We start from the raw sequence: 20,900 nt of genomic DNA on the forward strand, positions 1-20,900 counted from the left end.
GAACATTGTTAGAGGGTTATTATGTAGCTCAGTTTTCTACAAAAGCTTTGGGAGCCATAGTTATATGAAACCCCCCTTGGGTTATGTGCAAAAAATTCTCTCAAACATCACAAATTAGGCCCCTAGATGACCCATTTCTAGAAGAACTAAATTGACACAATGAATTATTCCATCCAGTCTTGTGGCCTCTATAACAAGTCGGGGAGGTAGAACAGAGGATAAATTAGGACACTCAATTCTTGCTTCTCCCATTTATTCCATCAAAGCCATTTAGACAGATTTGCCCCATTTGCTCAATTTATTCTGTGATTTTTATGCCCTCTCGTTTGGAGGATGGGAAAGAAAGAAGAAATGGATATGATTTTGGAGAAATTGGTACTTTGTAGATAAAAAAGACAGACATAATGTGTTGGAATTAATTTAATTCTGACGAAGTTGTAAGGAATTTGACATACTGTTTTCCTTTTTGCAAGGACACTCGTGGCACTCTGCCCCAAATACATCACTAAAAGCTTTCAGCTATAAAGCCAAAGGAAAGAGTTAGAATATAGTTTAGAGTAAAATTATGGTTCGGCGGAGAAAGAAACGGTGAAAGATGGAGAATATGGGAGAAGGTTCAGTGGGGCAGAGGTGTAACCTATTTAAATGTGCAACATGAACTTACTTTTGTAAAAAAACAAAGTACAGTGAGTACACACGTGTGTCTTGTTGCCGCTAAGCTTTGCATAGTGCTGTACATCAAACAGACCACAGCAAAACAAGATAGTCTCGAACAAATACTGCTTGAGCTCAGCTCCACTGCCAAATCCTCTAGGCCCATAGGGTATATGGTTACTGTCACCTGTGGGTTAAGGCCTCCTCTCTGGTTTGATGTCTGAATATTAGGTTATTTGATGCTGCTCTTTCAAGTCAGCCTGACAGGACAAGACAGCAAGCAGATTTCCCACAAGTACTTTAACTGCTCAGCAGAGAGACATCTTCAAAGCCCAGCTCCCCTTTGTGCCCTCTATGTTTTGTATCCAGCTGTAGGTGCATTTCATGTCGGTTTGGTGCCGTCTAGTGGAGTTTGTATAGAATTGCAGGATTTATTCTGTTATTTTTTGTTTTTTTCTGTTGAAGTGACTGCTTTGGGTTTTTTTTTTTTCTTTTATCCACAGTGACAATGGTGTTGTTTCTGATTGGGATCTCAATTCCTGTGAATAATTCTTCTCATGAGAACCAAACTGCAGGTAACTGATGAAACAACTGAGCAATTATATTGTCTAAGAAATAAATGTTAAAGCCAGACTCTAGAAGGATACGATTTTTCTTTTCACATATAAAGGAAAACCAGATAAACTGACTTGAATTCAACGTTACTCGAACTTGTATATCTCGTACCTTATGATTTAATAAACAAACTTAAGACATATATGCTGATCTTTTCTGTTACCCTATATTTTACTCTATTTTATGCACCATTGTCATTTATGGCTTCAGTTACAATTTTTCAAAAAATGTACAAAGTCATGCTGTAAAGAAGAGATTCACATTTCACATAATAATGCTCTTTCTTAAGTTAGATGGACTGAACATTTTCACGTCTGTCTGTCAAATCTTATACTAGCACCAGTTAGATTAGCACAAAATTGCACTATTTCTAGACAGTGATTAGTGACTTCCAGTAAAAAATAGTCCAGGAAATGCCCTTAAAACCACTTTACAAATTAATTTGAATTAAATTTAAATAAAACAAGGAAAAAATAAATTGTCAATGAGTGCTCTTTAAAGGTTAAAAAAAACTGATTTCAACCGAAGCTCTGCTTCATGTGCAAATAATGTATTTGCAGTATATTTCTTTATTATAGTCCAAGGTTGTCAAACACACAGTAAGCCCCGGGGGCCAGAATCAGCTGAGCAAAGACTCCAATCTGGCCAGCTGGATGGCTTTGGAAAATGTCAAGGCAAGCATAGATTTTGGACTTTTGACTGTATTTTCATAAGTTTTATAGCTTTTCCTACTCATGAAGATCTCCCCATTGACAAGTAGTTAAGTAATAGATTAATAATAGATAAAAAAAAAAAAAACAGACAAAATAAAAAACATAAAAAATCAACAATAAAAAAAAATCCATAAGTCACTTTTAGTTTTGAAATTACAGGAGAGTCTGGACAATGAGCTACCAGAACTTTTAAAATGTTTACACTTATATTTATTATTCTTGGTGACACATTTATTTCATTTACTACACCAACATTTATTTATCAAGTAGAAAAACTGAGATGTACTGTTGAAATTGCACTTTTTCTTGTATTAACAAATCTCAGTTATTTTAAATGTGTTGTTAAATGTCTTCACACTGACAGAAAGGGATCAAAGTGGACTACATGTGGCTCTTGACATCCCAGATATAGTAAATTCCGTAATATGTGATATCTAGATTAAAAGCTTGTTTTGTTGTAAACTAATATATGTTGTTCACTTTGTTTTTTTATCTAGGAAACTCCACCCATCAGGGTGTGCATGTGTTGCCTTCAACACTGGTTTTATCCCTTCTTCTTATCATCGTTGTCCTGCTGACAATCTACTGCCTGCGGTGAATAAATCTGTACATACACATTAACACTTTCTCACTCATTCCAGCTCCCTTTTCACGTGTATGTGCGCGAGCATGAGGGTGAATACATCAGGTTGGGGCATCGGGGTGGGGTGGTTTTTAAATAGGCGGTCAGCAGTGGCTTATGGATAAACAGCTGCTCTTCCACTAAGACAATAAACAAAGACGGCTAGGTCAAGTCACGCCAGAGACACTCATTCACTGACCAGCCAGCTGACAACAACATGAGGAGGAACAGCTTTGGTTCTATGAGATGGTTGATATTGGTTTTGGTATTTGTTGTTTACTTATGTGCTTAGTGGCACCATTGTAGAGATCAAGCTTAGCTCTTTTTTTTCTCTTTAATAGATGGTTGTGCTTTTCTTCACCTCTCACCCTGTCTTTACCGTAGGTTCAAAAACCACAGGAAAGCTCTGGTTACCTCAGTGGATAAAAAAATTCCAAACGGCTTCTTGGAGGAGCAAGGTACGTTGGTGCTGTACTCAATATAACCACTGCATGAAAATATAAAGCAACCATTTTGCTTTTTAAGCCTTTTTTTAATTTGGTTTATAAATTCAGTCTCTTTATGGACAAGAAAGATTTCACGATCTGGAGTCCAAAGTAGCTGTGAAGGCTCTTACCCTGTAGGGAACCATATGAAGTTTCACTTCAAGTAAAAAAAACGACATAAATAAACAGAAAGGCCAAATTCTGAGTTAAGACAGTTTTGTGCAGCAGGGGCATGTTTATGGCTTAAGAAATCATTTCTGTCATGATATACCCCCTGAAGTAGGAAATCTTAATAGCTATCAGGCTTGTTTTTGCAGGTGCTGTAAGAGCTTGTAATGTTCTCTACAGGGAGACATTAGCAGTCTGACCACCATATATTCTTTTAACCACAGGAGAGCAGACAGTGGTCCTCCTCCCCAGATCTCCTTCACCATCCAAGAGGTACTTCCCTATCCCTTTGGACTCATTGGAGGAGGAGTACCGGATACGCTCTGCAGATGATGGCAAGCTCTTCAGAGAAGAGTTCAATGTAAGCATGCATTTATTTGGTGTGGATTGAGATCTTTGTTCTGCAACCATACAGCAAAAAGTGTACAAAAACAGTACTAAGATTATATGTTAGCAGCCTTTGTACCCGTGGCTTTATTTTTATCTCATGAGGATTGGATTCTCTCTTTATAGTCACTGCCGTGTTACTACCACCATGGGTCCTTTGAGGAGGCGAGCAGAGAGCACAACAGAGAGAAAAACAGATATCCAAATATTTTACCATGTGAGTGAGGATCTATATTCTGCAGTTGGAGACAGTATTTCTGCAAAAGCCCTCTGGCTTGCAGACTTATTGATAGCCAACATAAGGAAACGTGCTGTGGGCTGAAATGAAAATTAAGAACCACTTTTATTTACCTTTTTTCCCCTCTGTTCCACAGACGATCATTCAAGGGTGGTGTTAAGTCATCTCGATGGACACTTGTGCTCAGACTACATAAATGCATCTTACATAGATGTGAGTAGTAATTAGGTTAAGCTATAAAGTGAATAAAATTCCTCATCAAAATGTTCATTCACTACTGTTTTTTTTTTCACACATAGGGTTATAAAGAAAAGAACAAATTCATTGCAGCTCAAGGTAAATGCACATTTTCTTTCATCTTACCCAAGTCTATAACCATTTTCACTTTGGTTTTACTACATCTCTTGATTCTGTTTCAGGTCCAAAACCTGAGACAGTGGCTGACTTCTGGCGGATGATTTGGGAACAGAAAACAACAACTATAGTAATGCTGACGAATTTAAAAGAAAGGAAGGAGGTATTCTCTCTCTGCACTGCATTATTCTAAAGAAATCTAAAATCCCTGTGCCTCCGATGCACGTTTAGTGAAAACCCTTTTAAGTTCTCAAGACCCAAAGTCATGGACATAATTTATTCGACCCCCTCTCTTAACTGAGAATCCATGCAAAGTGTCACCCAGCAGATTACTTAGCATCGCATTAAATTTAGCCTCAAAGGGATGATCAATTGAGCGCTCAACAGCAGGTTTGATGGGGCAGAATAGAGGCAATGGGGATCAATGATGAAATAATTGTTGATAAGATCCTAGGAGGCTTCATGATAATTAGTCTGAGAATGTATTTAATGAGTTGAAACGTCATTGTGAAGATCTTATTGACTGAAAGAGTAGCACAAAGTCGCTGTGAGTGCCTTTGAATTTGTAAAAGGCACACATCAAATAGATAGTTTTATATGTAGCTATAGTATGTACAAAAGAGATGCATGTCTATAGCAACAATTGCAAGGACAAATGAGCTCCTATGCATTTTTAGTGGCATTCATTTTCCTTGCAGTACCACAAAAATAATTTGTATTGTTTTTCTCCATTACCAGGAAAAATGTTATCAGTACTGGCCAGAAAAAGGCTGCTGGATGTACGGGAACATCAGGGTGGCGTTAGAGGATGTCATTGTACTAGTGGACTACACCATTAGAAAATTCTGTGTTCAATATGTAAGTAAAATATGTGAATCTACACATACTACAAATGTACTGACAACCTACACGTTAGTCTTACAGGAGCTGCTCAGCCATGTAAACCATGGCATGAAGCACAGAGTGCACAGAGGTTTAGAAACTATTTGTTTTAAAGTCAGCACAGCGCTGGAGTCTTTTACACACTATGCACCTTAGCACTTGCCTTGTAGTAAAACTGTAGCACTTATACGTGATAGCGAAATATCTAGGAGGGAAGAAATTGTACAAAGATTCATGACGAGGTGCTTGATTTTATACAGCCGTGGCTATGGGACTGAAAACACCTGAATTCACAAATTAAGAGGTGTGACCCAATACTTTTGTGCATATAGTGCATAAACACCTGCAAAAGTACTGAAAAACATCTTTGTGGTAATTCCTGCTAGAGTAGGTGTTTCCAGGAGTATATTTCACACACTGGTGTGCGTGTGTGATATGGTTTTGCAGCTGTTAAACACTGTACTGTAAGGAAAGGAAAAATAAACGTACATTGCTGCTTTTATTTAAACATCTACACATGGTTTAAAAGTAATACTGTAATTTTACGAGTTATTCTTAATATTCTTCTTAATTACTGTAATAATGTAACAACCTATGTGTGTAGTTGCTAGATTCTTATTAAATATTGAAGATGAAACTAAGCCGCGGTGAGATGGTGCAAAAATGGTCCCCATGGGGAAATTGGAGCATTTTAGCAAACGTTAATAGGATCCAAAATATAATAAATAAATGAAAAACCATTATGGAAACATATTAGAGAATATCAAAGGCTACAGATAACAGACACAGCATAAATTATAAATATGTAGGTGTATTTAAAATACAGCGAGAACTGTATTAATATGCAGTGTTTGGCTCCGTCATTTTATCTTTCGAAATTCATACACATACAGTATCTGTATTTTTTCTTGTCTTTTTGACTGTCGAGTTGGATGCCAACTCAGTGTACTGCGAAGCCTTCAGACTCCAAAATTCACTTTGTTCCCTCTCCATCTGAAGCTAGACGAGCACAGATATCCTCTCTGACTCTAAAAACTGTGACTGCTGTAGCTCTTCAGTACAAGCTGACAGACTGGGTGCTTTAACATTCAGCTCTCAGAACACAAAGCAACCAAGTGTTCAAGAGAATGGAATTCTGATCTCTAGAGTATCGATGAGAAATGAAAGTGAGGCAAAGTGTTTAATAATTACATTCTACCCCAAAAAGCAAAATGACAAAAAAAATCAATAAAACTGAAGTTCCTTTTCTAGTAGGTACCAGTTTGTGGTTGACTGGCTTTGTAAAAAATAAAAAGACAGATGACTTATTTGTGCCTTCAAAGCATTATTTATGCACCGATATGAACCTTGTGCGTCTTTGCTTCACAGCAGGGCAGCAATGGTCCCAGAGCTCCCCGGCTGGTCACCCAGCTTCACTTTACCAGCTGGCCAGACTTCGGAGTGCCATTCTCACCCATCGGCATGCTGAAATTCCTCAAGAAGGTCAAAGCTGTCAATCCATCCTACGCTGGACCTATTGTTGTGCACTGCAGGTAAAATGTGCAGTAAAAAGGAAGCCAGAAGAAGGCATCTGAGCACAGTTATATAAATCCGGTGTGAGTTGATGCATTTCATTGTTAGGATGCAGGAAAGACTTTTTCAGTGCTCATAGTTATGAGTAAAGGTAACAAATTTAATAAAAACTACAGTTAAGCCCATTGTGGATGAATAAAAATCCTTGCATAGGGTGTATATATGTTCCCTGACCAACCAGTGTTAAGCCCCACCAAAGAAATCTGCAGCCAACTGTAGCAACTGGTGCAACAGGTGCTCAGGGAGGTGGAACTGTTGTTCTTGAATGGGGCCCATTGAAAAGACCTCAACACCCCACCGTGGAATCCAAGCTCTGTGCTCCCAGAGGTGTCGTCTGCTGAAATGACCCCTGTAAATTTATTAGGGCTGTGCTTGGGCTTCAGAGGTGAAGTACTTCTACATATGGTTGTAGCTGTTCACAATTGACTTGTATGTTAAGAGAAATATAATAACTTGTGCCAAAAAAAAAAAAGCGCTTAGAAAATGAAATGTTCAGGTGTTTGTGGTATGTATACATTCACTCCTGTGAAGGCTCTTGCACATGTAAATAGAATGTTACGTTCAACGCTTCCCAACCACATTTTTCGGTGTTCTGTACACTTTGCTGTTTGTTACAGAGAAGACCTTGAGGCTTCTTGTTTGTGTTTCCACAGTGCCGGGGTTGGGCGGACTGGGACATTCATTGTCATTGACAGCATGATCGACATGATGCACATAGAACAGAGAGTGGATGTCTTTGGGTTTGTGAGCAGAATACGAGAACAGCGCTGTCAACTGATCCAGACAGATGTAAGTATTGACCCTCTCCGACCTGTTGTACCTTGGACTGACAGCTCAACTCGCTGCTCTGGTCGTGGCATAAACAAGCGAGGGCATAGGAAACAACAATGTCTGTGATGCAAAAATAGTGGGAAATAGTTTGGCAAACCAAAGCAACTACTTCTATAACTTCGTCTCGTCTTCCTCTTTCTTAGATGCAGTACTCCTTTATCTACCAGGCTCTGCTGGAGTACTATCTGTATGGAGATACAGAGCTAGATGTGTGCTCTCTGGAGGGCCATCTGCAGAGGCTTCACAACACCAGGGCTCCCCACGACAGGCTGGGCCTGGAGGAGGAGTTCAGGGTATGAAGAAAGAAGCTCTCTCTTAAACATTTCAGACAGTAATGAATCGTGCCCATCACCCTGCGCCCTGCATGGGTATATTTTCATGGAAAACTTGCCCAGGGTGCAGCTCTTGGCAGTAGTAACATAAATAACAATGCTTTGGATCAACTAAACTTTATAAGGCACCACCATCTGCCTCATAGAATTTACTGTAGCTCTGTGAAAATTTCACATTTTTGCTACAAAGTATCTTCACAGTTCCCTACACACTAGAAGGAATTATTCCCCAATGCCTCTTCTTCACCTCTTCTTCGTCTCTACCTTAATGTTTTTTGTCCAGCTTCTTGGCTTTTACTTGTTACAAGTATGGAAATGTTCCAGCATCATCTGTTTTTAAAAAGACTCACCAGCTTTATTAGCATTGTACTTTTCTATATGTACTTTTTCATCATTTCCGTCTGTGCGTGTTTTCTCCCATCAGAAGCTGACCAACGTTCGCATAATGAAGGAGAACATGAGAACTGGGAACCTTCCTGCCAACATGAAGAAGAACCGTGTGCTTCAGATCATTCCGTGTAAGGACTCACTCATACTCGGAACAGTTTCATAATACATCACATCTAAGTAACATCAAAGTATCACCCTGCTGGTGATTTTATAGATGCCGTACACAGATATCTGGATAATCAGCTCATGTCTCTGTGATCAGTGACATTTAAATTGGGCTTCTATCTTTACTTTATGTTGCAGTTGGAGTAGGAAAAGTAAGCCTGGGTACAACTTTTTACACTGAAAACAGATATAGACTGCAGCGCGTTTGGCCTTAATAACACAGCTAAAGTTTTAGCTCGGCTAGGATTTTTTTTTTTTTCGTCAGCCCTTTCAAAGTTTTATTTTATTAGGAATCACTTGTGAAAAGTTTCATTTTCCTTTTTTCTGTTTGCAGATGATTTCAACCGAGTAATACTCTCAGTGAAAAGAGGACAGGAGTTCACTGACTACATCAATGCCTCCTTTATTGATGTAAGCACTCCCTCACGACCTCCTGTATAGATTTCCCATAGAAGTATATATAAAGCTCATTGTTTCCTTTACAAACAATGCAAAATATTATGTTTGCTGCACTCTCAAGTGTTGTTTACCAGATGATCTGCCCTCCAGGGCTACAGGCAGAAGGACTATTTTATCGCAACCCAGGGCCCACTGTCTCACACAGTGGAGGACTTCTGGAGGATGGTGTGGGAGTGGAGGTGCCATTCAATCGTTATGCTCACCGAACTCAAAGAGAGGGAGCAGGTACAGTATGGTGTTCTTGCAAAAGTACAGGTTGAAAAGCAGAGTTGAACATTTAAACCATGTTTTATTATTCAATTTTTCATATTTATTTTCCATACAGTTTGCATAATTGTCAATGTGTGTTGTGGTTTTGTCTTTATTAATTTTCATGTTACAATAACCAAACACTATATAAACCAGTTAACTGTAGCCTGTTTGCGTTTCCATTTGAACTCTTCAACCAGGAAAAGTGTTACCGGTATTGGCCATCAGAGGGCAGTGTAACATTTGGAGATTATACGGTGGAGCTGACTGGAGATACACAGTGTGAAACCTTCACTCTCAAAGACATGGTTCTCACCTACAGACCAGTGCGTAATGTTTAATTAAAACACTTAACAATATTAAAATTGACATTTCACTTGAACAAATTTCCCAACCTGTTTTCTTTGTGCTGTTATCATCAAAGCAAATTAAAGTTCATGTCATTTCATTCCATTTACATTTTTTAATTAGATGAAAATAACAATCAGATTTGCCCAACACCAGGAAAAGCAGTCACAACATGTCCGACACTTCCACTTCCACGGATGGCCTGAGATCGGAATACCAGCCGAGGGAAGAGGGATGATTGACATTATTGCCGCTGTGCAGAGGCAGCAGCAGCAGTCTGGAAACCGTCCCATAATTGTGCACTGCAGGTGAGGAACTTCAATTTGAGAATTCTGCAGCGTGGTGCACATCATCAGATGGAAATTATATACACTATATTACACTTTGTGGCTGTCCGCTCATGCTTTTTAATATAACCCGTTTCATTTTCCCTACTTTTTGCTCCTACAAATGTCTGTTACAATAAATTGTACATTTTTCCTCTCCTCGGTAGGCTTGGTGTTCTATGCCTAAACCACTTATGTGATCCCTTATAAAGACTTAGCTGTGAAAGCTTTGATCAGAACCTAGCTTCAGGTGAAGTGATTCTAAAGCAGCATGCCCCTGTGGGATTGATCCAATCCACTGATTCACAGTCAATTAAAACCTCTCAAAGTGAAATCTCCTCTGACTCCCACTATGATTAATCTGATAAGATGAGCTAACGACAGGAAATGGTGTCATCACTCTCTTCTATTCCTTCATCACCACTTGTCTAAGAGGGGCTTTTTAAAGCTTTTTCTCTGTCTCTTGGGAATGGGGCTAACCCGCTGCAATCCCTAACGTCTCTCTACACTTCTCTTCCAAATCGCACATCGCTCTCGCGCTCACTCCTTGTCTCTCTCTGTCTTTCTCCCTCCATCCCACCATCATTGTAAACATTGACTCAGTCAAACACTGAGCTTCTAGACTGATTAGTGTTAGCGTTTGGATTAGCCTCTCTTTAAGTGGGGATAATTATTAGCACCATTACACAGAGGTCACCTTTTTCTCCCGCTAACTTTTTTTAGTTAAATGGAAAAAGGATGTGGTGAGATTACAAGAGTTTCATTGCAGTTTTACTCTTAAAAAATGGTTCCTTTTCTTGTTGTTCATCTTCTGTGGTGTGTTTCATAATTATCTGTAAAGTTTTAATGTTCACATTTTATGATGAGATTTCTAATATTTTTGTCCTAATGACCTCAGTGCCGGTGCAGGACGGACGGGCACCTTCATTGCCCTCAGTAACATTCTGGAAAGAGTGAAAGCTGAAGGCCTCCTGGACGTTTTTCAGACAGTCAAGAGTTTACGCATGCAGAGACCACACATGGTTCAGACCGTGGTAGGTGAAAAACTACATAACATCAAACCTGCTGTGCATAAACATGTTTGGAATCATTTCTGCACGGTGACACTTTTTCTTTCGCTTTTCTCTGCAGGAGCAATACGACTTCTGCTACAGAGTGGTCCAGGATTTTGTTGACATTTTCTCAGACTACGCCAATTTCAAATAGTGTAATAATGCTCTGTATGCTGTGTGTCAAATTAACATATGCAATTTTTTCTGAATGTTGTTTTCTAAAGCAAGCAATTGTAGTATTTTGCACATGAGTACAGATTTAAACTAAATGGTGTAATATACTTTAATATAACTGAAAACATGTGGTCTACAAAAAAGTCTGTCTCTTATGAGAATGTTTGATCTTCAAGTACCCCACTGTAAAATGTAGTAATTCAAATTTTACTTAATGGCTTGGATAAATTGTAAAAAAAAAAAATTATAATGCAAATATACAACATTTTAGAATTGTTAAAGGGAGTATTAACTGAATTGCAACATTATCAACATTATATATGTGTACATATATATATATATATATATATATGTATGTATATGTGTGTGTATGTATGTATATTTTCTTACCTACAAAAATACCCAGTGCATTGTACAGTGCAACAGTTTTCATTTTAGTTACTGAGCACAATGCCTTGAGTTTACATTGTACTTTATGTCGCACACTTAACATGTTTAATTGGTGTGAAAAGCAAAAAAGTGTGTTTCACAAATACAGTAGGATGCAATTAATAATGTTTTTTCTAAAATAACATTGACCAGTATGTGTAACTAGTATTTATGATCTACTTTTATTTCAAAGTAAAACATAAAATTTCAGACAAAATTCATTCTGTTAGACGCTGCAAATTACCTCACTTCTGTCTGGGAATAACTTAACAGCTGCTGCCTGCTGCAATATTATTCAACTTCAACAACTTTCTTTTTGCCTGTGGCAATATTACTTAGTGGATTCGTGCCTGACTCTGCAAAATGTAATTAGCCCACATTGGAACAGGCAGAAAATATTGTATTATTACATGAATTCAAATGTATCATTGCAGTCACATTTTACTTTTAAAAAAAAAATTTTTATACACCTTTTTGCATGTTTGCATAAAGCAGTGCCATACTGATTAGAAGTTCTAGTCGTGAAAGACTTGTCACCAAGTGACACAATTTTAATAAAGATAAGACAGATGTATACTGTATGTTTAATTTAGATATTATATATACATTTTTAAAAAAGCATTGTTTTTCAATGGTGGTCTCATGTATGGATCATCGGCTAACTGTTTGTAGAGACACTTCTCAGAATCTAAATTATATATGTAAGTGTGTAAGAAAAGAGAGGAAAAACACAGTAGAAACAGCTGATAATTGATGCAGCTAAACCTTTTTCATTCACAGGAAGCAAGAAGCGAGAAGAAAGCATTGATCTCAAATAACAATGCTCGGGCAAAATATGAATCATGCACACGCTGGCGTTTTTTGACTGTAATAGCTACAGTTGTCTTGGTTTCATATTTAAATGGCAAAAACAAAGCATATATTTTTGCAAGGCTTCTACTTAATTATTTTTCAACAGTATGCTCGGGAGTTTTGGTGAAGAGCTTTCTACTGTGTTTGTACTTTCATTATTGTAACTTTGTAAGATTGGTTCATTCATGACACACTGATCATTTTCTTCAGTTAATTTAGTATGTACATAAATACTAGTGGCCATTGATCATCACTAAGGTTTACTGCAATGTGGACTTTAATCTTTTGTCATGCAGAAGGAATATTATGAAGTAAGGGTATTGACAGTGAGACCTTGCTGCAGATGTTAGAAATGCACAAGCATCTTGTTTCAGTGATGTTTCTGCCTTTTCCATCTGTATGGATTTGAACATTGTTTTCTGAAAGCTGAATCCAATAAATATTTGATGGTAAGGAACATCGGAGTTCATCTTAATGTTGTCTTTTTGTCTGCCTCTTTACTGCAAGCGCAGTGATGTTTGTTGTTATATTTTTAATGCTGTGTGAACTGTCACGGTGATGTCAGCATATCTGAGCACTTAGCCAACTCCATTAGTAGTATTTTGTCCCATTAGTCAGTGAATGTGTCACACCTGCAGATGGGGATTATAATCCTGACAGCAGCCTTGTACAACACCTATAAAATCCTCCCACTGCCTAATGCGACACATGCTAACAAGGCAAATACAGAGGTGAGTCAGTAGTCACTTAAATTTGTTCAATGTTCATTAAGTTAAAAGTACTCCTCTCCTTAATTACTATCTAAAATGTTTACTAGTGTCTGGTGATGCTTTACAGTCCCTGCTCTGCAAGCCAAGGAGCTGTGAGTGAGGATACTGTGGCATTATTGTTTCTTTTTGGGGGTTTTTACTACAATTTTGGCTTCCCCTGCAGTTCTAATGGAAGCAGGCAGCAGAGTTATAATGCAGGTGTTGTTGCTGGCGTTGGTGGTTCAGGTCACCCTGTCCCAGCACTGGTCCTATGGATGGCTACCAGGTGGAAAGAGAAGTGTGGGAGAGCTTGAGGCAACCATTAGGGTGAGTAATTATTATATGTGGAACTGAATGAAATGTTAAATAAGGGCAAAATATAACAGGAACGACCAAAACACTTCAAACCTGCTGTTAATGGGATCAGATGGGAACATCTTCTAAATTCTCTTTTACTCTACATAGATGATGGGCACAGGAGGGGTGGTGTCTCTTCCCGATGAGGCAAATGCCCAAATCCAAGAGAGACTTAGACCATACAATATAGTAAGTGCCTATTATGCATAATTTATCACCAATGTCTAGTTCAATTGTACAATATTAATGTACACTACACCACTGTGTGCCAGTGTGTTCCAAAGCGGCAATGACAATATACAAACTGCTCAGTGACTGTTTTTATTTTTCCCTCTTCGCATGAAAGAATATGGGTGTGACTCCTTTTAGTTTTGGGAGTGGTGATAGATGTACTGCAAATTTTTCTCTCTTGTTTGGTATCTACTGAGCCTACATATCAATTCAAATTGAAATATTTTTAGATTAAATATTTAAAGAAGCAGCTCGAATGACTGATTAAAATGTTTAATTTTAATCTCTTCAGATTAATGATGATTCCAGTCACTTTGACCGAAAAAAAAGGTTCCCTAATAATTGAAGAGCTACATCATTATCAGCAGCAGGGAAAGATCGCCCGGCAACAAGATGGTGACTTCAGCAAATCATTTGTTACGCAGATGTTAATTATTTGTTATCGGTGGTTAAAGCCTTGTAATACTGTAATAAACTTTAAAATCCAGATTAGCTAATTGTGTATTGCTCAGTGTGTTTTTTATAGATCTTGTTGATCTTGTTATTGGAGATTAAACGATATAAAATGCTCTTTTAAAGTCTTTAAACAGATTCAGCCGCCTTTGTAAAGCAGACACGACCGACAAGCATGACAAACTTGTGACACAACAATCTTAGCATGACAACAGCTGGTGATTAAGCCAATTTATTAGAAATCAATGACTTAATTGAATTTGTTACAGTTTTGGTAATTCCATTTTCTGCCACACCAGTCACTTGCATATGCAATATGGAAAATCTCACCAGCTGATTTTCCTGCTCACACTTGAATATTGATTAGACACCTACCTAAATATTTTCTGCTTTTAATGTCCGCAACTGCTTTCTGCTAATTTAGGATAACTGCAGTCATCCAAAACAGACCAAGAGTAGAACTTTATTTCCCCCCTCTCTGTACAGGAAATTGGTGTTCATTAAAAAAAATTGGAATTTCATATCAGGAAAGGAAAAGAATCAGCAGGGGGCATATGTTTTAAAGAGAACTCATTTTCTGGCAAAGCCCCACAGACAGAGCACCATACTAATCGCCTGGTGCATAAGGGGCTAGGATTCATGAACTGTGCTGACACCGGGGAGGCCCGGCATTGTTAGAGCGTGGTTGTAATGCACACCAATGAACCCAAACCCGCTGGCACAATTGGGAAAAGGTGAACATTATAAAAGCACATAGAATTAAAGCGAAATTAAACCACATTCCATTGCACTTCCAGAACAATGCTTGTTCATTTGTGATACTTCACGTCATTGGTTTAATATTCATGGTTGTACTTTGCATAGCACAATCATTTCCTTTGATGAGGAAAGACTTAAGTATTTTTGAAAAGTGTTATATTATACTTTAGCTCCGTTGACAAAGTTACAGGGGAAACTATTATCCTGGGTATTTTCTTCTGAAAGTCACGATGAGACTTCCTTGAATTGATTTACTTGAGTTTATGCTTCGTGGCATTTTCAGTAATTTTGCAACATCTTCATAAAAGATAATCGTGCTTTTATAACACATCCTAAAATACAGTTTTTATTCAATTTGGTACACTTTTGTGGGGATAATTAATGTTCACAGATAAAACATAAAATCCCATAAATTCCCTTTAAATAATCCCAAAGCATTTGCAGTGAAAGCCAACTTTCTCCCTCCCAGTGTCCTCATCAAGGACCTGCCTAATTGCACGTATATCAGGACAACAAAACCTGCTGGTATCTATGTTTCCAAATTTGATTTAACCTCACTTTCTCCTTCCCAGACCCCCTGGTGGATATTCACTTTGTTTACCTCAAATTAAACTTCATATTGTTTACAGCCTCCTGGTCCCTGAACATTTTATAGCATTTTAGAATTATTTATTTATTTATTTTTTGTAATGATTGTAGAGTTGGGATTCATTTGAATGTTTCCCTCATCTGCATGAAAATTATATAATTAACTTTTGATTAACCAGCTCAGTTGAGTTGGTTCCCCCATGCACACTGGTGAATAGTACCCACCGCATTTTAATGACTGTTTTCCAATTGAGTGGCGACCTTTTCATCAAAGAGCCACAACTGGGGCTAAACAACGGATAGAAAATAATCACGGTGAAGACAATAGTAGAGGCCGACAGGCTAGGATGTCATCCTTAAATATAACAACAAAGATAAAAGCAGCTTTACCGCATGTAGAGGCTGCGGTGAGAGAAGCCAAGTGCTTATGCTGCTGGATGCCCCATTGTTAAAGCAGTGGAGGTCACGTCCATTGGCATAGAGAGGGAAAGCACAGGAAGCTGAGAATGGCCCATTGTTACATGTCCTTGCTCTGAGGGAATTCCATTATGAAGGGCAATACATTTTTGATACTTTGATTTTTGTGCCATTCATTTGTTTGAAAAACAGAACATATTTGGATAATGGCTTCAGGAAAAAGGGGGTCTCAGAGCATCTCCATCCAAGGCTACGGCGCAGCATTAACACACCTGCCAATCAAGCACATCCGAGCAGATGTGCATCCTTGCGCTGCCTACCATCAAATAAGCATTCTATCATATGCATAATATAGTTTTCATTTCATCACTATTATGCCCCTTGCACCGTGTGTGTTTCTGATGGGTCATAGGAAACTTTTATTGAAGCGGAGTGTATAATAAAGTCATTTTCCAGGTGCTTGTTGTGGCTCTTATTATGAACAGAATGATAATTTCCCCTGGAGGAATCTGGCACTGCATATCAATTGAAGTTTAGTGTGGGTCTTACTATGTTCCCGCAGGCTATAGTAGAAGGCAAAGTCATCTTCAGAGAGAGTCTAAATGTCAGGGAGGTCTTCAAACACTTTTTTCCCAGAGCCTCACTGAAAAGGGTCTTTGGAACGGCTGTGTCTTGGAATTGATATGGTAGACGTCAGGTAAAGAGAGTGGCTGAAGGCTTAATGTAAAACAGGTGAAATTTAATTGGAGAAAATGTATTTTAAAGACTAAGGAAAGGTTAATAGAAGAAATGAAAATATTAATGCTTTTCTGGAGCCGTGTTCTGAGGTAAAGCATTTGTTCAGACAGCTGCTCAGGGACTTTTTTTTTGCTATGTCGCCTCATCTCCACATGGTGACACTCTTGAGCTGTGTGTTTTGAATCAGCTTGTGGATGCCCATCTCTCAGCAATTCCATCACTTAAGTTGGAGAAACTGTTATTCCTCTAAATCTAACAAAGGCTTCATTCAATCATCCCAAACTCTTCGAAAATTGCTCATTTTTGATCCCACTGTCTGATGGAGTTTGTGTTTTATTTTGCACAGTTTTGCAGCAGGCCTGCACACGGCCGAGAATTAAGCTCTCTGTAAAATGTGGAAATTCGCATTTCATCAATGGAAAGTCATGAATTTCTCAAGCGTTCTTAGTTTTGCATTTGCAAGACATTCATTTATTTTATTCTACTTTTCTCCCCTTGTTTCGTTGAGTGAAGTCTTCAACTACAGCTAGCTATATGGTAACATGTACAGTAGTGAATTGGCCTTCCTTCTCCTTCTTGGCTGGCAGGGAACCTTCCTGTTGTGATCCGACTTCTCTCCTTTGATCAAAGAACAGTGTTAAAGCACTGGGAGAAGGAGGAGATATGAAATATGAATGAATACAGCTGTGTTTTGATGGATATGTCTCAAAGTATCCCAGTAAGAGACTGCTAAAGGCCAGGAAATCTGTTTGTGTTGTGGAAATAGGCTCTTCCTCGCTTGTTTCTTTACCAGCTTCATCTTGGGTAGCTTTTCACTTCATATTTTAGAGATCCTTTGTTAGGAGAGAGATCAACCCCTTATCCATGCATTTGTAGGAAACTGTTCTAAGAGGCCCTAGTTCATAATATATATCATTAATGACACCATTTCTTTTGTTTGGTCTTGAAAACACCTTTTGAACAAAAAGAGCGGCAGCCATGAGAGGGGGATATTTATTATTTTTCTAGGGTAGACCCAAAGTTCTCACAGATGGAATGAGATCTTATATGAGGTGATGGAGGCTTTGTCACTCGTTGTGTCTGTGATTCCATTTCCTTTTCTAAAACCCCATCGGGGAGCTCTGACTCATTTTAAAGTTGGAAGCTGATACTGTGGTGTAAAACTAACATTCCCATATGAATTAGGAAACTGTCAGCGCTCAGAGAGATTTCAGATTTTTAGAGTTAGATGAACTCATCTTTTAAATTACTCTTCTTTAATAAACAACGATAATAAAAAGAGGTGCTCGTAAAAACAATTATTAAGAGAGACTGTAAATGAGAATGGGTGCCTATAGATGTGTTTTACTCCGCAGCACGGCTCGGCTGTCTAATTAAAAGTCATTTAAAGACTCTCTTTAGTCATTTAGGTTTATATTAACTAAGATTCAGCCTTTGGACTCATGTCAGGACAATGTCTCTGGGCTACTGGAGGTTCAAAACTTTCTGCATGGGCTTTATTAGCCTCACTAATAGCTGGGTTCCCCAAATGCCAGGCTCCACCTCTGCTGGGAATAAGGTCTCAGATCCTGTCAGAGAGGGGTCGCACTAACCAACTGTAATCTTTAGGGTTCTCCACTCCTGCTGACCTACATCTAACACCAGCTCCATCCCCCCCCCGCTTACCTCCAACTGGTATCCTTTCCCTCCCCAATCTGGTCTACCCATCCCACGTCAGTTATGCCACCCTTGGCTCTCCCTCCCACATCTTACCACCCTTGTGTGATAGTATCCCTCCACCCATCCCACCCCATGCTTGTTCCAGCCTTGTCCGGCTGGCCACAGCGAGGAGCACGCCTTATCCTGTGGTAACAGCAATTAGCAGAGTAAAGCAAGCTGTGGAGAAGACTGGATCCCCAGATCATGAGTCTCCAGCCCGACTTCAAGGCAAACCATGCAATTAGCTACAATAATGATAATGTGTTGTAGGGGAACAAAGAGAGGGTAAAACAGACTACTGGTGTGAGGGAGAGAGGGGTGCTAATAGTAGGGGGGTTATTTGAATGCCCTAGTGCAGATAGGAGACCAAATCAGACTGATTATCAAACGTATGATGAATTACATTTTTCCTCTAATTATCCGTGCCTTTTATGTGTAAACCAACTGAGTGAATTTTGCATTCTAGACATCTACGGTCAGTGGTCTTTGGGCATCACACTGGGGTTACAGCTTTTATTTCCTCTAAGAAACATACAAGGAGTTACTCATGTGGCTAAGCTGATGGGAAGAGGGGAAAGATGTACTGACAATTTTTCTTAGTTGACTTAATTAGATACTTTCAGAAATGTTTGGCAGCGGTACAGGAATGGAAAAAGGGAAAGTATGTGGTTTGATGTTTGACTATCGCAGATGTGTTGACACAGAATCAAAACATGCTGGAAACAAACCACAAAACCCAGACCACAAATAACAGCATTTCAAGTCAAGGTTGTGAGTAGATACAGTTGAGAAGCAGACGCGCTGCCTTGGTTGGAACACAAAAGTGCAGCACCTATTCTCTCCGCTGTGAGCAGAGACCATTCCTACAGTCTTACATCCAGAGGTTTATAGAGGATATTTTGCTGGGTGTTGTGCAAAACGAACCGTGTCCCCAGAGCAGCAGCAACTTCACCTTGGCGGAGTAATGCTGTGATATTCTGTTTATTCTTCACTCACTTCATTTTACTCAGAGGAAATCCTCTGGAGATGGCTTATCTTGGAGCTGGAACAGGTGCACTCTAATTTACTCCTATTGCTTGGGGAGCCCAGGGGCCCCTGTAGAGAAGAAAGTAGCGATGTAGCACACTCCACTGTAAAGCACAAACAGCCAGAGAAAGAGCATTTAATCGAAAGAGAAGAAAACTGTGAGCTTTGAGAGCAGCCGTATCATTTGGATGCAGAAAATCTCCCCTACTTTTTTTTTCTTTTTTGAAGAAAATGGACCTGTCATTTAATTTAATTTTCATTTCACCAACAGTGTTTACTTTGTTTGAAACTGTCATGCTACATTCGGCAAAGCACCAGATGACATAAAGGACCTGTTGTGTTACCCCTGCATCATAATACATTTCCTCGGCATCCATTCCTGAAATATCTGCAGCATTTAAGGCTTAAAAAGGTTTTATAGTATCTCAGATATGTGCCTCTTAAGTTTAAGTGTACGCAAATGTGTATGCTATCACCTATTTGTTTTAGTAATACTGCACATTTTCAGCCAGGAGAAAAAGTTTGTTTCATCTTTTACCCTCATCCCTGCATTCACCACGAAAGAGCTAAGCTTTCAACTTTGAATTACTCTCCAATTCCTTTTCTTTAGAGAACTATGGTTTTGAAGAGTGGAGCTGGTATGTTATTTGTTCGGTATATTATAAGTCTGAATTCAGTCAGTATTTTTGTTTTGTGTTGTTCGTCTCTTGGGAATTATGCAATCAAAGCAGATGCCTCAAGCAGTCTAGAAAGCGCCCCTTGTGAATAAGAGAAAATCTTGTACACAGCATTTTTTGTATGTGTGTATGAGGAAGGGGGGCATGACAACAAAGCAAATATATGGCATTGTTCTCTGTATACTATACCCGTATGCTGCACCTTTTTTAAAAGTGAATATAACCATCACACCTGCATACATTTAAATGGTGAGGAGGGGGAGTGTCTGACCATTTGACTCTGCTCAAATGACAATTTTGAGCCCAGCTGATGAAGTGCATATCTACAATGTGTGCACCGCTTTGACTGATGCGATGGAGGTTCAACCGTCAATGCAGTGGATCCCTATGATGGAAAATAGGCTTGAAAACTGTGTTGCTACTGGAATTCCACATTGTACAAACAGACATTTCTCAGAAAACACATACTAACACCAGGGAGACAAACGCTTTGCCCCCCCTCATCCCTGCAACAAAAAGAAAAAAAGAGTGAACACAAACAAGAGACAGTAATACAAGGACAACAAGAGAAATATTATATACACTTTTAATGAGTGTGCCTGCTCCAAGCTTCTGTTTTTAATCACCTTTCCATGTGACATAATTTGCTGCAAGATTGTATATGCTTGAGGGACTTTCAGTTCTTGTCAACTCAAGAGCATTTGAACCAATCAATACCTGTCTATCCTGTGGCACACTCATAGTTGGCCATTAGGAAAGAGCTGCTTAAAGTAAGCTCAGCCAATACCATTAGCCCTAGCCTAAGGGCAGTTCCATGCCTTAGTCAGGGTAGGCACCTGCCCCCGTCACCCCCACCTCACCCCCTTAACCCCCCTCCACCCCTCCCCCTACCATTAAGAACCTCCCCTGA

The 20,900-nt window shown here is 39.0% G+C and overlaps 2 protein-coding genes across 3 annotated transcripts; both read left to right on the plus strand.

The window, feature by feature from the left end:
* The first annotated feature begins 1,162 nt into the window (after positions 1-1,162).
* Positions 1,163-10,996, plus strand: LOC146619850 (receptor-type tyrosine-protein phosphatase epsilon-like). 2 transcript variants are annotated; one of them, XM_085369160.1, is made up of 19 exons: positions 1,163-1,229; positions 2,480-2,576; positions 2,989-3,062; positions 3,482-3,618; positions 3,771-3,861; positions 4,019-4,095; positions 4,182-4,218; positions 4,302-4,399; positions 4,975-5,094; positions 6,487-6,650; positions 7,344-7,479; positions 7,665-7,814; positions 8,278-8,371; positions 8,743-8,819; positions 8,958-9,092; positions 9,317-9,442; positions 9,621-9,772; positions 10,689-10,824; positions 10,922-10,996. In XM_085369160.1, exons 1-19 carry the CDS (start codon positions 1,163-1,165, stop codon positions 10,994-10,996), a joined length of 2,043 nt encoding a protein of 680 aa, XP_085225286.1. The 2 variants fall into 2 exon arrangements, with proteins under 2 accessions (XP_085225286.1, XP_085225287.1); XM_085369161.1 differs by lacking the exons at positions 1,163-1,229; positions 2,480-2,576 and adding an exon at positions 2,822-2,853.
* A 2,224-nt stretch (positions 10,997-13,220) lies between these two features.
* On the plus strand, positions 13,221-13,980 carry gnrh3 (gonadotropin-releasing hormone 3). The gene is made up of 3 exons (XM_085369162.1): positions 13,221-13,373; positions 13,512-13,592; positions 13,927-13,980. The coding sequence occupies exons 1-3, from the start codon at positions 13,236-13,238 to the stop codon at positions 13,978-13,980; spliced, it is 273 nt and encodes a 90-aa protein (XP_085225288.1). The 5' UTR covers positions 13,221-13,235.
* The last annotated feature ends 6,920 nt before the right edge of the window (positions 13,981-20,900 follow it).

This window comes from Diplotaxodon limnothrissa, linkage group LG13 (genome assembly GCF_057381915.1).
Source record: "Diplotaxodon limnothrissa isolate DT_005_m linkage group LG13, D_limnothrissa_male_GT1.1, whole genome shotgun sequence".
NCBI classification, from domain to species: Eukaryota; Metazoa; Chordata; class Actinopteri; order Cichliformes; family Cichlidae; genus Diplotaxodon; species Diplotaxodon limnothrissa.